The 17,153-nt window shown below is 45.2% G+C and overlaps 1 protein-coding gene across 1 annotated transcript in view; it reads right to left on the minus strand.

Annotated features, from left to right (window-relative positions):
* Nucleotides 1–17,153, minus strand: part of SMC1B (structural maintenance of chromosomes 1B) — a 1,336,696-nt gene that overhangs the window by 77,119 nt on the left and 1,242,424 nt on the right. The window contains exon 23 of the mRNA XM_030213853.1: nt 8,430–8,499. Within this exon, the coding sequence (XP_030069713.1) occupies nt 8,430–8,499 (70 nt within the window). The remainder of the gene's footprint in view (nt 1–8,429; nt 8,500–17,153) is intronic.

Below are 17,153 nucleotides of genomic sequence, written 5' to 3' on the forward strand. Positions count from 1 at the left end.
AGAAAAAGCGAAGATACTCACCTGTAGCAGGTATTCTCTGAGGACAGCAGGTCTTATATTCTTTCAATTGGGCAACACGGGATCGCATTACCCAACTGTGAGAATTAATGGCCTGCTTGTCCTCAAAGAAAATGTATTTTCAATTTTGTACTGAAATGTAAAATTGTACAAAGAATATCTGCTGTCTTTATGGTGTTGCATTTTAGTCTGGCTACTAAGTGATTGTCACGGTCTCAGATACTAGAGGTATGTGAGCCCTTGGGCTACTGCCGTTGAGTGGCAGCAACAGGCAAAAACCCCCAACCAGAACTGGACTAACAAACAAACAAACAAGACAGAAGCTGCAGATGTAGATAAGTAAGAAGGACACATAGGACTAGAACTATCAGACTGGGACACAGGACTGGAGCAAGACTTCACCTGTGCATGACTGCCATTCCCTAGGGGTTGAGCCCCTAGGTGTGGGCAGCCTGCAGGACTTATGGGATACAGCAACTCACACAGGGTATAGGACTCTAAAGCAAGCTTGACTAAACAAGGATCAGGAATCAAGACTGAGGGTACTCCCTCAGGTGACAGGATACAGCAACAAGCTTGATTAAACAGGGACTGAAGGTAAAGGCAGAGGGGACTAGAGAAACAACACAAGACAGACAAGGCAGACAAACACTAGAGGGAACAAGACAAGGCATACAGGCACAAACCAAAGCAAGGCAGAAGTGCTCCAAATAGCACCAAAAGGAAAAAGCATGGAAGCTAAAAGGGAAAGGCAGGAAAGCTCAGACAAAGTGAGGCACAAGTGCTCCTCACAGCACACCAACAAGACAGAAGTGCTCCTAAGCACCAAAAGGGAAAAGCAGGGAAGCCAAAAGGGAAAATCAGGGAAGCTCAGGCAAAGCAGGCAGAAGTGCTCCTAACAGCACACCAACTCACCGCGACCTTTGACGTTGCAAAGGCAAAGTAGAAAGTTTCCAGGTGGTTAATAAAGCCCATCAGCAGCTGAGGCTCAGCTGCAGGAATCTCAAGGCAGCTAAAGGTGAGGCTAGCTGCCAAACTTCAAACCAAGTATAGAGGGCTAGAATATCTGGACCATACCGGAAAGAAAGTCTGGAAAGTGTAGGGAAACAGCAAGGCAGTCTATGGCAGCCACCGGTTCTGGCTATCAGAGGGCGAGGTGAGCACTGCCAAGGAAAACAGTATCGTGACAGTGACATTTGGGGGGTTACTCCGCTTGTGTTTTTGTTGGAGCAGGAGTTATAATGTGTCAGCAAACCCCTTCAGTTTTTAAAATTACAATAATTGAATACTGGGTTTCCTTTTCCAGGTTTAGGAGAAGCTTGAGGACAACCAAATTGAGTGGGTGGGAATTGTGTAGAGATAGGCGGGGCTAGGGTGTATACTATAACCTCCCTCTCAAAAATTTGATTCCGTTGACAGCACTGCTTTGGCTTAAATGCCTGGGAAGAAAGGTGCTTAATTGTACAGCGCTGCGCAACCCTGGTAGCGCTTTAGAAATGTTAAATAGTAGTAGTAGTAATAGTAGTGCTTCCACCAGCAACTGTTGCAGCCCAAGTCTGAATTCTCTTGGAATGGGAGGCTGACAACGGGCTCTCCTTCCAAACTGCAGTGGTGGTGAAAGTTCTAATCTCTTTCCAAAGTTCTGTAAAATGAAGAAAACTGTAGGAAGGCTCTTTTTTGTGTGTTTGATACAGATTTGTTTTATATTTTAAATTCCCCTCATAGAAACTGAATCAGCAGGAGGGAGAGAAAGGTGAGGAACTCAGACCCTTCTGAGTTGCACCTGTGCTCCAGCTCAGCAAACATAATTTTCTCTCTCTTTTTCTAGTGGGTCAAAACCTTCATAAAGGCATCCCCTCCTGTTTAGATTAAGCTCAATTGTCTAACTGGTTCAGGAGCTGCCTCAGTAATCAGTCCTAAAGCTGCATGGTCCACCTACCACCATCCATTAGAGAAATAGAAATAGAGAAGCCCTAAGGGCTTTCTTCTTTCTTTCTCTCTATCTGCTGGTGGGCAGGAATATTCAATAAGTTCTGAAATGGACTAAGAACATAAGAAAAGCCATACTGAGTCAGACCAATGGTCCATCTAGCCCAGTATCCTGCTTCCAACAGTGGCCAATCTAGGTCACAAGTACCTGGCAGAAACTCAATTAGTAGCAACATTCCTGGGGCAAACAGTGGTTTCCCCCAAGTCCACTTTAATAACAGACTATGGATTTTTCCCCCAGGAACTTGTTCAAACCTATTTTAAACCCAGATATGCTAACCGCTGTTACCACATCCTCCATGTCCTCTGGCAATAAGCTCCAGAGCTTAATTATTCTTGGAGTGAAAAAATATTTCCTCCTATTTGTTTTAAAAGTATTTCCTTGTAATTTCATTGAGTATCCCCTGGTCTTTCTACTTTTTGAAAGAGTGAAAAATTGATTCACAATAGAACACTACCTCCTATCCCGTGACTCTCCAATTTCCTCTGAAGTCTTTCATGAGGTACTTTGTCAAACGCCTTCTGAAAATCCAGATACACAATATCAACCGGCTCACCTTTATCCACATGTTTGTTCACCCCTTCAAAGAAATGTAGTAGATTGGTGAGGCAAGATTTCCCTTCACTAAATCCATGTTGACTTTGTCTCATTAATCCATGCTTTTGAATATGCTCTGTAATTTTGTTCTTAATAATAGTCTCTACCATTTTCCCCGGCACCGACGTCAGACTCACTGGTCTATAATTTCCCGGATCACCTCTGGAACCTTTTTTAAAAATCGGTGTTACATTGGCCACCCTCCAATCTTCCGGTACCACGCTCGATTTTAAGGATAAATTACATATTTCTAACAATAGCTCCGCAAGCTCATTTTTCGGTTCTATCAGTACTCTGGGATGAATACCATCCAGTCCAGGAGATTTGCTACTCTTCAGTTTATAGAACTGCCCCATTACATCCTCCAGGTTTACAGAGAATTCATCAAGTTTCTCCGACTCGTCAGCTTCGAATACCATTTCCGGCACCGGTATCCCACCCAAATCTTCCTCGGTGAAGACCGAAGCAAAGAATTCATTTAATCTCTCCGCTACGGCTTTGTCTTCCCTGATCGCCCCTTTTACTCCTCGGTCATCTAGCGGTCCAACCAATTCTTTGGCCAGCTTCCTGCTTTTAATATACCTAAAAAAAATTTTTACTATGTGTTTTTGCAACCAACGTAATCTTTTTTTCGAAGTCCCTCTTAGCTTTCCTTATCAGCGCTTTGCATTTGACTTGACATTCCTTATGCTGTTTATTATTATTTTCAGTTGGTGCTTTCTTCCATTTTCTGAAGGATTTTCTTTTAGCTCTAATAGTTTCCTTCACCTCACTTTTTAACCACGCCGGCTGTCGTTTGGTCTTCCGTCCTCCTTTTTTAATACGCGGAATATATTTGGCCTGGGCTTCCAGGATGGTGTTTTTGAACAGCATCCACGCCTGATGTAAATTTTTGACCCTCGCAGTCGCTCCTCTAAGTTTTCTTTTCACCATTCTTCTAATTTTATCATAGTCCCCTTTTTTAAAGTTAAATGCTAACGTATTTGATTTCCTATGTGTACTTACTTCAAAGCTAATATCAAATCCGATCATATTATGATCACTGTTATCAAGCGGCCCCAGCACCATTACCTCCCGCACCAGATCATGCACTCCATTAAGGACTAGGTCTAGAATTTTTCCTTCTCTCGTCGGCTCCTGTACCAGCTGCTCCATAAAGTTGTCCTTGATTTCATCAAGGAATTTTACCTCCCTAGCATGTTCCGATGTTACATTTACCCAGTCAATATCGGGGTAATTGAAATCACCCATTATTATTGTGTTGCCCAGTTTGTTTGCGTCCCTAATTTCCTTTAACATTTCTGCATCCGTCTGTTCATCCTGGCCAGGCGGACGGAAGTACACTCCTATCATTATCCTGTTCCCCTTTAAACTTGGAATTTCAATCCACAGTGATTCCAAGAAGTGTTTTGTTTCCTGCAGAATTTTCAATCTATTTGATTCAAGGCTCTTGTTAATATACAATGATACCCCTCCACCAATTCGATCCACCCTATCACTACGATATAATTTGTACCCCGGTATGACAGTGTCACACTGGTTATCCTCCTTCCACCAGGTCTCAGAGATGCCTATTATATCTAATTTTTCATTTAGTGCAATATATTCTCCCATCTTATTTTTTAGGCTCCTGGCATTCGCATATAGACATTTCAAACTGTGTTTGTTGCTCCTCTTTACATCATGCTTAGTACTTGACAGTATTAATTTGTAATCTTTTGTCTGATTTTTAGTTTTATTTAGGGACACCTGATCTACTACGGTCTCTTTTGCAACCTCACTATCAGAATACCCTATCTTCCCTGTTTTGGTGATATCTTTGAAAGACACCTTATCCCGAACCATGCACTTTTGAGCGACTGTCGGCCTTCCCACCATTTCTAGTTTAAAAGCTGCTCTATCTCCTTTTTAAATGCTGATGCCAGCAGCCTGGTCCCACCCTGGTTAAGGTGGAGCCCATCCTTTCGGAATAGGCTCCCCCTTCCACAGAATGTTACCCAGTTCCTAACAAATCTAAAATCCTCCTCCCTGCACCATCGTCTCATCCACACATTGAGACTCCGGAGCTCTGCCTGTCTCTTGGGCCATGCGGTTGGAACAGGTAGCATTTCAGAAAATGCTACCCTAGAGGATCTGGATTTGAGCTTTCTACCTAAGAGCCTAAATTTGGCTTCCAGAACCTCTCTCCCACATTTTCCTATATCATTGGTACCCACATGTACCAAGACAGCCGACTCCTCCCTAGCACTATCTAAAATCCTATCTAGGTGACGCGTGAGGTCTGCCACCTTCGCACCAGGCAGGCAAGTCACCAGGCGATCCTCATGTGCACCAGCCACCCAGCTATCTATATGCCTAATGACCGAATCACCAACTACAGCTGTTGTAGTTGGTGATTCGATCATTAGGCATATAAACAGCTGTCCCAACCTTTCCCTCCCGGGCAGCACTTGGAGACATATCCTCCTCTAACTCCTTTCAACCCTGCCCTCCAACAAAACATAAGAACATAAGAATATCCATACTGGGTGACAGTCGACACCGGGGCCGCACCTTAGGCTGAGGTCCAGGCAGGGCCGCAGCGGGAGATATGGCAGGTGGAAGCACCCCCAATACAAGCACAGTGCTGCATGAGGCCATCCAGCAGCTCAGGGAGCAAGGCCCAGATGCGCTCATCGAGGGCCAACATCGGGAAATTTGGGCGTTGGTTGAGGCACAGGTTGCAGAACCGCTGGGGCCAATACGGGAGCAGGATCTCGGTTGCTTGGAACAAAACGCATTGGACCTTCCTGTATTGAGGGAGAGCGGTCCTCCCAGTGCAGATGCTTCTTGGGTGCTGAATCCTTCAGCGCCCTGAGCTCTCGGCACTGTGTATCAAGGGTGACCGATGACGGTGCTTCTTGCCCTTCACCCGAAGCACATCACCCATGCTCCTCAGTGCCGATGAGGACAACATTGAATCCTCACATCGCCTTGGGGTCGGGTCTGCCGATGGACATTCCTGGGGGGCCTGCACAGCAGGAGGCCTCAAGAAAGGTGGAGACCTACTCGATGACTCACTGCTCTCAGTGCCAAGAGGTCTCGAAGCAGCCAAGCTTACCGATGCTCCCTATGCCGGTGCGACACTCGACATCGATGCCTCTGACCTCGATGTCAGTGCAGACGTCGAGGAACCAGACCTGGCTCCAACAATCTTTTCACGTTGAGCCTCTCGGGAAGCCTGGGTCCTCTTCTTCACACAAAGACAGAGAGCACAGCAGGGCTATGGTCAGGCCCAAGACCCAGCAGACACCAAGAATGGGTGTCCTTTCCCAAGATGGTCCAGCTGCACCAGGTACAACACTTGAAGCAACTGGGAATCTTCATGGACATGGACGGGAAGACCTTGCTGGCCAAATCAAACGACTCGATAGTGCCTGAAAAAGGGGCGAAGGCACAAAAAAAGGGGGTACCTGACCGGAGTTAGGGCAAAAATATATTTAAAAAAAATAAGTGTTGTTTTTCTTTCTTTCTTTCTTTCAAAAAAGAAACAAACCTGAAAAGAGAAAGAAAAGAAAGGCCAAAGGCACTCAAAAAACCTCTAATACCAGGCGTGTGAAGAGAGACTGAAAAGCGCAGCTACTCTTTATGTGGAAAAAATGAAAGTGAGAGGACCGCATTCTCGCAGTGGGCGGGATGGCACTCGCGCATGTGCAGTGGAGCGCAACTCGTGCTTCACAAAGCTGACTTTTTAATTTGGCATAAATGCCGGACCAGATGACGCGGATCAGCGTCTACCCACTTGTGAGAATATGCAAGCCTGCTTGTCCTCAGATAAATAACATTATACTTAAAAATAGAAGGCACCAATGTATTATAGATCAGTCAGCTTAATTTCAATACTAGGGAAAATAATGAACAAGTTACAAAATGACAAACTTGCAAGTGCTTAGATGGTCACAAGGTTCTACAAAATGACAAACTTGCAAGTGCTTAGATGGTCACAAGGTTCTAAGAAACACTGAACATGAATCTGTGAAGAACTTATGCTAAACCAATTTGATTTGCTTCAATGACAGAGTAATGGGCCTTGTAGGTAGGAAAGGTATTTTCATTTCAGTAGATTTTCCCCTTTAAAAAATAAAAAAATAAGGGCTACATCATACTGCTGTTAGGTTACCTTATAACCTGATAGATAAACAGACTTCAAATAGTTATGAAGGTTTTAATGTTGACCTGGGAAAACAATGGTTTATCTTAGGTTCAATACTATTCTACAAATGTTTTTTTTTAACTTATCTGAATGATGAAGTAGAGCACCCCTATAATATATGATATGGACAAAGGGAGGTGTTCAGGCAGCAATGAAAAGTAGAATGAAATACAACAATGAAATGCAAATGAAATGAAAAATCAAAGGGGACATAATTAGATATGCAGAAGGACAGCAGAAAAGTATTTGACTGCTGTAATATATACAAACTGCATACAACACATTAATATGATCTGATTAAGAAAAACAAACTAATGTTTTACTAGGATATACATGCAAAATATGAAGTAATTTGATTACTCTATTGATCTTGGCCCCAAGCTTCAAGAAAAACATAGAGAAAAGATGAAGAACATTATTTAGAGATCTATATGTTATTAACTATGAGTACAAGTTGAATGAGTTTGGATTATTCAAAGACTGATGAGTAATTTGATAACAGTTTTCCAATTATTAATTAAGATGGAAGTGAGGACAGTAATTAATTGTTCTCTCTTTCCACTAAGGCAGGAGTTCTTTCCCACACCCCTTTAATTGATCGATGAAACTCTTGCACCCCCTTCCTAAACTAAGTGACCACTAGTGATTACTGAAAGTTACATGTTGCTCTTTGCCACTAACAGTACTAACATGTTGCTAAAATTACAATAGCATATGGTTATACTACCTATAACTGTCCTAATTGCTTTTACTCGGTGTAGAAGGTTTCAATAAATTGCCTCAGATTTCAAGATCCTTCTCCACACCCTGTCTGACCTCTTCCCACACCACTTAGGGGTGCAGGCACCACTGGTTAAGATTCCCCTCTGCTAAAGACTGAACATGAATTGCCTTAAGTTGTGGTAGGGCAGACATCAGTAAGAAGTTTTTACCTGTAAGGATAGCTAAGAAACACTTGCAAAGAGTTACCTTTTCACTGGAAACTTTTAAAAACAAGTTACATGACTATATGTCTGGGATAAATACAAGTACGATTGATTGTGTATGGCCACAGGGGAGTAGACTGTATGTCTATTTGGATCCCTTCTACTCTTTTTTATATGGTTCTATGAAAATGCTCCAAAAATCAGTCTTAATAAAAGGAACAAATACAATATCAATGAGTTATACATCAATACAAAAACACTTTTTTTTAAGGGGGATGTGTGCATATTTTTTTTAACTGAAGAAAGGATGTCAAGGCCAGATTTACTAATGTGTATTATTAGTCCCCAGATCCCCATTGCATAAAATGGGAAATGTGGTAAATAATGTGTGTCAATGTGTCATAGCATCTGGTAAAGAGGTAGTGTATTTTGGTAAATGTAGCCAGAAACCTGTTAATATTGATCATCCTAGTTATAAAACACGATATATTAGATTTGATATTAACTTATTCTGTTTGATATTTTATACTGTATATATGAGATGAAAGTTAGTTTAAGTGGTGGTGAAAGGTGTTTTGAGATGATGATTGAAAAGCTGATCTACAAATTAATCTCTTTCATCAAGGTTTCACTTTGAGCAACAACTCTTGATTGCTTAAAATATGAAAATATTACCTTCTGGTCAATAGAAAAGTAAAATGCTTACTTTGCCAATGTTTGTATTATCCAAGGCTGCATCCACTTCATCTAACACAAAGAATGGAGCAGGACGGCAACTAAAATAAATATAGTGATTAGCACAAATATTACATTATTTTTAAAGAAAAATAAATATGTAATAATATTATTTGCAATACAGAAGCTAGAGAAACAATTATGGAGCTCAATTCACTCAAATTCAGAGGTTATAAAAACGTATAAAGTTATTCTATGACTAAAATAAATATAGAGACATCTGTATATAAACAATGCAAAATAAAAAAACTAAAGGACCCTGTAGCTCAAGAGGACATGCACACTACTGGAAAATTAAACCAACCTTCCTTTACATTTATTTTACTAACTGCCTCTCCTACCCCACTTGGAATTACAGCTTCAAAAGTGGTACTTTCAAACCTGACAAGGGTACAAAGTAGTTACTTGCAATTGCATTGTCTGTGGATAGAATTCTGTTGGAAAATTACAGGCATAAAGTTAAAAATGCTACCTACATGTATACATTTCTTTCTACAACCCAAAGATGTCCCCAGGGACAACATTTCTCAGTGCAGATCAAGGTTGGCGCACTTTGGAATAATGCAACAAATTTTAGTTGCTCTGAGGAAAGGCACTTTTTAGACACAGAAACAGAGAAAAACGAAGGCAGATAAAAACCATATGGGCTATCCAGTCTGTCATCCAACAGATTAATGCACGTAAAACACTTTCTACCACTGCAAGTGCTTTTTTGAACCTTTCGGTTGCTCTGTTATGAAATTACCCACTTAGGGTACTCACATAAATGGCTTCATTAGAATACCAACTGTTGTAAAAGAACGTACTTTGACATGATGATAATATGTACTCTGCTGATAGGTATGTATGGGGCACAGTTTGGAGCACTAACACTGACGAGCCCTGATGTACAGTGGTGGAAATAAGTATTTGATCCCTTGCTGATTTTGTAAGTTTGCCCACTGACAAAGACATGAGCAGCCCATAATTGAAGGGTAGGTTATTGGTAACAGTGAGAGATAGCACATCACAAATTAAATCCGGAAAATCACATTGTGGAAAGTATATGAATTTATTTGCATTCTGCAGAGGGAAATAAGTATTTGATCCCCCACCAACCAGTAAGAGATCTGGCCCCTACAGACCAGGTAGATGCTCCAAATCAACTCGTTACCTGCATGACAGACAGCTGTCGGCAATGGTCACCTGTATGAAAGACACCTGTCCACAGACTCAGTGAATCAGTCAGACTCTAACCTCTACAAAATGGCCAAGAGCAAGGAGCTGTCTAAGGATGTCAGGGACAAGATCATACACCTGCACAAGGCTGGAATGGGCTACAAAACCATCAGTAAGACGCTGGGCGAGAAGGAGACAACTGTTGGTGCCATAGTAAGAAAATGGAAGAAGTACAAAATGACTGTCAATCGACAAAGATCTGGGGCTCCACGCAAAATCTCACCTCGTGGGGTATCCTTGATCATGAGGAAGGTTAGAAATCAGCCTACAACTACAAGGGGGGAACTTGTCAATGATCTCAAGGCAGCTGGGACCACTGTCACCACGAAAACCATTGGTAACACATTACGACATAACGGATTGCAATCCTGCAGTGCCCGCAAGGTCCCCCTGCTCCGGAAGGCACATGTGACGGCCCGTCTGAAGTTTGCCAGTGAACACCTGGATGATGCCGAGAGTGATTGGGAGAAGGTGCTGTGGTCAGATGAGACAAAAATTGAGCTCTTTGGCATGAACTCAACTCGCCGTGTTTGGAGGAAGAGAAATGCTGCCTATGACCCAAAGAACACCGTCCCCACTGTCAAGCATGGAGGTGGAAATGTTATGTTTTGGGGTGTTTCTCTGCTAAGGGCACAGGACTACTTCACCGCATCAATGGGAGAATGGATGGGGCCATGTACCGTACAATTCTGAGTGACAACCTCCTTCCCTCCGCCAGGGCCTTAAAAATGGGTCGTGGCTGGGTCTTCCAGCACGACAATGACCCAAAACATACAGCCAAGGCAACAAAGGAGTGGCTCAGGAAGAAGCACATTAGGGTCATGGAGTGGCCTAGCCAGTCACCAGACCTTAATCCCATTGAAAACTTATGGAGGGAGCTGAAGCTGCGAGTTGCCAAGCGACAGCCCAGAACTCTTAATGATTTAGAGATGATCTGCAAAGAGGAGTGGACCAAAATTCCTCCTGACATGTGTGCAAACCTCATCATCAACTACAGAAGACGTCTGACCGCTGTGCTTGCCAACAAGGGTTTTGCCACCAAGTATTAGGTCTTGTTTGCCAGAGGGATTAAATACTTATTTCCCTCTGCAGAATGCAAATAAATTCATATACTTTCCACAATGTGATTTTCCGGATTTAATTTGTGATGTGCTATCTCTCACTGTTACCAATAACCTACCCTTCAATTATGGGCTGCTCATGTCTTTGTCAGTGGGCAAACTTACAAAATCAGCAAGGGATCAAATACTTATTTCCACCACTGTAGGTGTCCAACCAAAACACAGCCCATGTCGGGTTCTTTAATAAGCTTAAGATGCCAACCCATTCTTGGAGGCCCACTGTGCTTTTTTCACATGGCTTAATCTATGAAACTACAACTACTCTTGCATTCGGCTGCGTGAGATGTATAAAACACTAAGGGATACCATTAAGACTTCTGTTTTACCACATATGCAGTGACACTATAACCCAGGTTAACAGTAAAAATAGCACGTCTTAACGGTAGCCTACAGTGATAACTTCCCTCTTAAGACAATATCAGTCTAAGCAGTCTATTCCTAAGCAGTCAGTGGAATAACAGTGTTGCTTCCCTGTAATAGATGTTTTCTGTAGACAATAGGATGGATAAGGCACACTCCTCAGTTAGTTACATTTAGGTAACTCTTGGCAAGATGGGAGGGTGTGTGTGCCTTATCCATCCTGCTCTCTACAGAAAAGCAAAGATACATACCTGTAGCAGGTATTCTCTGAGGACAGCAGACTGATTGTTCTCACATGTGGATCGACGTCTGTGTTGGCCCGGGAATCGGATGGCTATTTTGCAAGCAAAATATGAAAAATATCTTTCCAGTGTCTTCTGGCGCGCGAGCACAGTGCACCGCGCATGCACAGCCGTCTTCCCGCCTGTCGCATGAGTGTTCCCGCTCAGTTAAATCAAAAAGCAAATAAACAACAACTCCAAAGTGGAGGTGGGCAGGTTTGTGAGAACAATCAGCCTGCTGTCCTCTGAGAATACCTGCTACAGGTATGTATCTTTGCTTTCTCCGAGGACAAGCAGGCTGCTTGTTCTCACATGTGTGGTATCCCTAGCACCCAGTCTCACTCAAAACAATGAACATTGGTCAATTGGGCTTCGCAACGGCGAGAACATAACATAGATTGACCTGAAAACATAAACAACTGAGAGTGCAGCCTGGAACAGAACAAAACTGGGTCTAGGGGGGTGAAGTTGGATTCTAAACCCTGAACAGATTCTGCAGCACCGACTGCCTAAACCGACTGTCGCGTCGGGTATCCTGCTGAAGGCAGTAGTGAGATATGAATGTGTGGACTGATGACCACTTTGCAACCTTGCAAATCTCTTCAATGGAGGCTGACTTTAAGTGAGTCACTGACGCAGCCATGGCTCTAACATTATGAGCCGTGACATGGCCCTCCAGAGTCAGCCCAGCTTGGGCATCAGTGAAGGATATGCAATCTGCTAGCTAATTGGAGATTGTGCGTTTTCCGATGGCGACTCCCCTCCTGTTGGGATCAAAAGAGAGAAACAACTGGGCAGACTGTCTAAAGGGCTTCGTCCGCTCCACATAAAAGGCCAATGCTCTCTTGCAGTCCAAGGTGTGCAAACTGCTTTCGCCAGGGTGGGTATGAGGATGGGAAAAAAATGTTGACAAGACAATTGACTGGTTCAGATGGAACTCCGATACCACCTTCGGCAGGAACTTAGGGTATTTGCGGACTACTCTGTTGTGATGAAACTTAATACAAGTTGCATGCACTACAAAGGCCTGAAGCTCACTGAATCTATGAGCTGAAGTAACTGCTACCAAGAAAACGACCTTCCAGGTTAAGTACTTCAGATGGCAGGAATTCAGTGGCTCAAAAGGAGCTTTCATCAGCTGGGTGAGAATGACGCTGAGATCCCATGACACTGGTGGAGGTTTGACAGGGGGCTTTGACAAAAGCAAACCTCTAATGAAGCGAACAACTAAAGGCTATCCAGAGATAGGCTTACCCTACACGGCGGTGATAAGCACTAATCGCACTAAGATGAACCCTTACAGAGTTGGTCTTGAGACCAGACTCTGACAAATGTAGAAGGTATTCAAGCAGGGTTTGTGTAGGACAAGAAAGAGGATCTGGGGCCTTGCTGTCACACCAGATGGCAAACCTCCTCTATTTAAAAGAGTAACACCTCTTTGTAGAATCTTTCCTGGAAGGAAGCAAGCAAGACTCGGGAGACACCCTCTGAAAGAGCCAAGGAGGCGAATTCTAAGCTCTCAACATCCAGGCCATGAGAGCCAGAGACTGGAGGTTTGGATGAAGAAGCAACCCCTCGTTCTGAGTGATGAGGGTTGGAAAACAGTCCAATCTCCATGGTTCTTCAGAGGACTACTCCAGAAGAAGAAGAAACCAAATCTGACGTGGCCAGAAAGGTGCTATCAGGATCATAGTTCCACAGTCTTGCTTGAGTTTCAGCAAAGCCTTCCCTACTAGAGAGGTATGGGAGTATACGCATACAGAAGGCCTGTCCCCCAATGCAGGAGAAAGGCATCTGATGCTAGTCTGTCATGGGCCTGAAGCCTGGAACAGAACTGAGGGACCTTGTGTTTGATCTGAGTGGCAAAAAGATCCACAGAGGGGGTGCCCCACGCTCAGAAGACCTTGCGTACTATGCCCATGTTTAGAGACCATTCGTGAGGTTGCATGATCCTGCTCAATCTGTCGGACAGACTGTTGATTACACCCGCCACCATAAGTGGCTTGGAGAAACATGCCATGACGGCATGCCCAAACCCACATCTGAAAGGCTTCCTGACACTGAGGGCGAGATCCGGTGCTCCCCTGCTTGTTGGTGTACTACATGGCAACCTGATTGTCTGTCTGAATTAAGATGACTTGGTTGGACAACCAATCTCTGAAAGCCTTTAGAGCGTTCCAGATTGCTCCTAATTCCAGGAGGTTGGTCTGCAGATCTTTTTCCCGAAAGGACCAGGCTTCCTAAGTGTGGAGCCCATCTACATGAGCTCCCCACCCCAGGAAAGATGCATCCATCATCAGCATTTTCTGTGGCTGAGAAACTTGGAATGGTCGCTCCATGGTCAAATTGGATCGAATCGTCCACCACTGAACAGAATTCCGAAAACTGGTGGAGAGTTGGACTACATCTTCTAGATTTGCTGCAGCTTGAAACCACTGGGAAGCTATGGTCCATTGAGCTGATCTCATATGTAGATGTGCCATGGGAGTTACATGAATTGTAGAGGCCATGTGCCCCAGAAGTCTCAACATCTGCCGAGCCTTGACCTGCTGGGACGCTCGAGCCATGGATATCAGGGACAGAAGATTGTCCACCCTTGTCTCGGGAAGATAAGCTCGAGCTGTCCTTCTGTTCAACAGAGCTCCAATGAATTCCAATTTTTGGACTAGGGTGAGATGGGACTTGGGATAATTTATGACGAACCCCAGTAGTTCTAGCACCTGAATTGTCATTTGCATGGATTCCAGAGCACCCTCCTCCCAGGTGCTCTTCACCAGCCAATCGTAAAGGAAACACATGCACGCCCAGTCTGCGTAGCGACGCTGCGACTACAGCTAGGTATTTGGTAAACACTCTGGGCGCAGGCCAAAAGGCAGTACACGGTACTGAAAGTGCTATGTTCCCAGCCAAAGTCGAAGATACTTCCTGTGAGCTGGGAGTATTGAGATGTGAGTGTAAGCATCCTTTAAGTCCAGAGAGCATAGCCAATCATTTTCCTGAATCATGGGAAGAAGGGTGCCCAGGGAAACCATCCTGAGAAACTTGTTCAGGGTCCTCAGGTCTAGTATGGGACATATCCCCCCTGTTTTCTTTTGCACAAGGAAGTACCTGGACTAGAATCCCAGCCCTTCTTCCCCTGGTGGAACGGGTTTGACCACTTGGGCCTGTAGAAGGGCAGAGAGTTCTTCTGCAAGTACCTGTTTGTGCTGGGAACTGTAAGAATGAGCTCCCGGTGGACAATTTGGAGGTTTGGATTCCAGATTGAGGGTGTATCCTGACCGGACTATTTGAAGAACCCACCGATTGGAGGTTATGAGAGACCACCTTTGGTGAAAAAATATCAACCTCCACCTGACCGGCAAGTCATCCGGCACAAACACTTTTTCTGAGGCTATGCTGAACTGGAGCCAGTCAAAAGCCCATCCCTTGCTTTTGCTGGGGAGCCGCAGAGGCCTTAGGCGCATGCTGTTGACGAGAATGAGCATGCTGGGACTGAGCCTGGGTAGGCTGCCGAGAAGCAGGAGTGTACCTAGGCCTAGGATAGGCATAGGGAGCACTCCTCTTCCCTCCAAAAAACCTCCTAGATGAGGAGGTAGTAGTAGAAGACGCCTGGCGAGAGAGAGACTCCATAGCATCATTGTGCTTTTTGAGCTGGTCAACCAGATCCTCTACTTTCTCACCAAAAAGGTTATCCCCCCAGCAAGGAAAATCCGCCATCCGCTGCTGGACCGAATGATCCAGGTCAGAGACACGCAGCCATGAGAGTCTGCGCATCACTATACCTTGGGCAGTGATTCTGGATGCTACATCAAAAGTGTCAAACGTACCCCTGGCCAGGAATTTTCGACACGGCTTCTGCTGTCTGACCACCTGGCGAAAAGGCTCGGCCTGCTCATGAGGGAGCGCATCAATCAAGCTAGACAGTTGCCTCACCGAGTTCCGCAAGTGGATGCTCGTGAAGAGCTGGTATGTCTGGATTTTGGCGGCGAGCATAGCGGCCTGATACGCCTTTCCTCCTAAAAGAGTCCAAGGTTTTAGATTCTCTGCCTGGGGGTACCAAGGCATAGCCCCTAGTACTTTTGGCCCTTTTGAAAGCGGAGTCCACCCTAACGGAATTGTGAGGTAGCTGAGACTTCATCAATCCAGGCTCCCCGTGGATCCGATATTGGGATTCAGTTCTTTTCGGGATCACGGGGTTAAACAGAGAGAACTACCAGTTTTGCATAAGGACTTCCTTCAGTACATTATGCAAAGGAGCCGTTGCAGCCTCTCTAAGTGGAGAAGGATAATCCAGGACCTCGAGCATCTCAGCCCTGGGCATATCTTCAACCTCCATAGGGAAGGGAATAGCTGCAGCCATTTCCCGGACAAATGAGGTAAAGGAAAGACTCTCCGGTGGAGACAGTCTCCTTTCTGGTGGAGGGGAAGGTTCAGAAGGAATCCCAAAAGACTCATCAGAAGAAAAGTACATGGGATCCTCCTCTTCCTCCCACGAGCGCTCATCTTCAGCATTGGACATCTTAGAGTAGTCCAAAAATAAGCCTGCCTCAACGCTGAGGAACGATGTCCTTGATGGCGGTGCCGAGAAGTCGATGCCCGCCTGGACTCCGGTGAAGCTTCCTCCACTGACGTCGAAGGAGAGTCGACCTGGGTGGCAGCCAGCACCAAGGTTGGGGACCTCACCACAGGGGAAGGGCCAGAGACCGCTGTAACTGACGGTACGGAAGGCACAAGTACCCCCGACACCAAAGCAGCCTGGTGCAGTAACCCTTCCAGCAACTCTGGAAGCAGGGCCCTGATGCGCTCGTCGAGAGCCGCCGTCGGAGAAGGCTGCGGGGTCGGTAAAGGAGCCGATGGCAGAATCTGCTGAGGCTGCTAGACTGACGCATCGGCACCTCCTGAATAGAGGGGGAGCGATCCTCTCGGTGCTGACGCTTTTCAGGTGCCGAATCCCTCGACGCCCCAGAGCTCCTGGCACCGTGTGTCAGAGAACGATGACGGTGCTTCTTCGCCTTTCCTCAACGCCCGTCATCGAGTCTCCTCGGTACCGATGAAGACGTGGAATCCTCACGTCTCCTCGGGGTCAGGTCCGACGAAGGTCGGTTGCAGGGGGCTTGCATAACAGGAGGCCTCGAGACAGGTGGAGACCCACTCGATGCCTCACTGCTCCCAGCACGAGCTGGTCATTCCGTAGCCATTACCTTTGCTCCCGACGTTGATGCCACTGACCTTGGTACCAATGTTGATGTCGACGTCGAAGGACCGGACTGAGCCCAAAAAAGCTTCTCTTGTTGGTTCTCACAAGACGTCTGGGTCCGTTTCTTCATGCGAAGACACAGACTACAAGCGGCTGGGCTGTGGTCGGGCCCAAGGCACTGGATACACCAAGCATGGGTATCGGTACCCAAGATAGTCCTATTGCACCGAGTACAACGTTTGAAGCTGCTGGGTGTCTTCGATGACATGGAAGAAAAAACGGCTTTGACAAAATCAAAAGACGCGATCGTGCCTGTTAAAAGAAAAAAGGGCACGGAAAGAAGGGAGCAACCCGGCCGCGTCAAAAACGAAAGAAAACTTAAAAAGGGGCAAAAAAGTAAAGAAAAACTACAGGAGTATTTTTTTAACTGTAAATCCTACTACACAAAAGAAGAAAAAAAGAGAAAAAGACAAAAAAGTACGTGGAAAACTCTTTCCTGGGCCTGCGAGGAGCAGGGA

Source organism: Microcaecilia unicolor, chromosome 9, assembly GCF_901765095.1.
Source record: "Microcaecilia unicolor chromosome 9, aMicUni1.1, whole genome shotgun sequence".
NCBI lineage: Eukaryota > Metazoa > Chordata > Amphibia > Gymnophiona > Siphonopidae > Microcaecilia > Microcaecilia unicolor.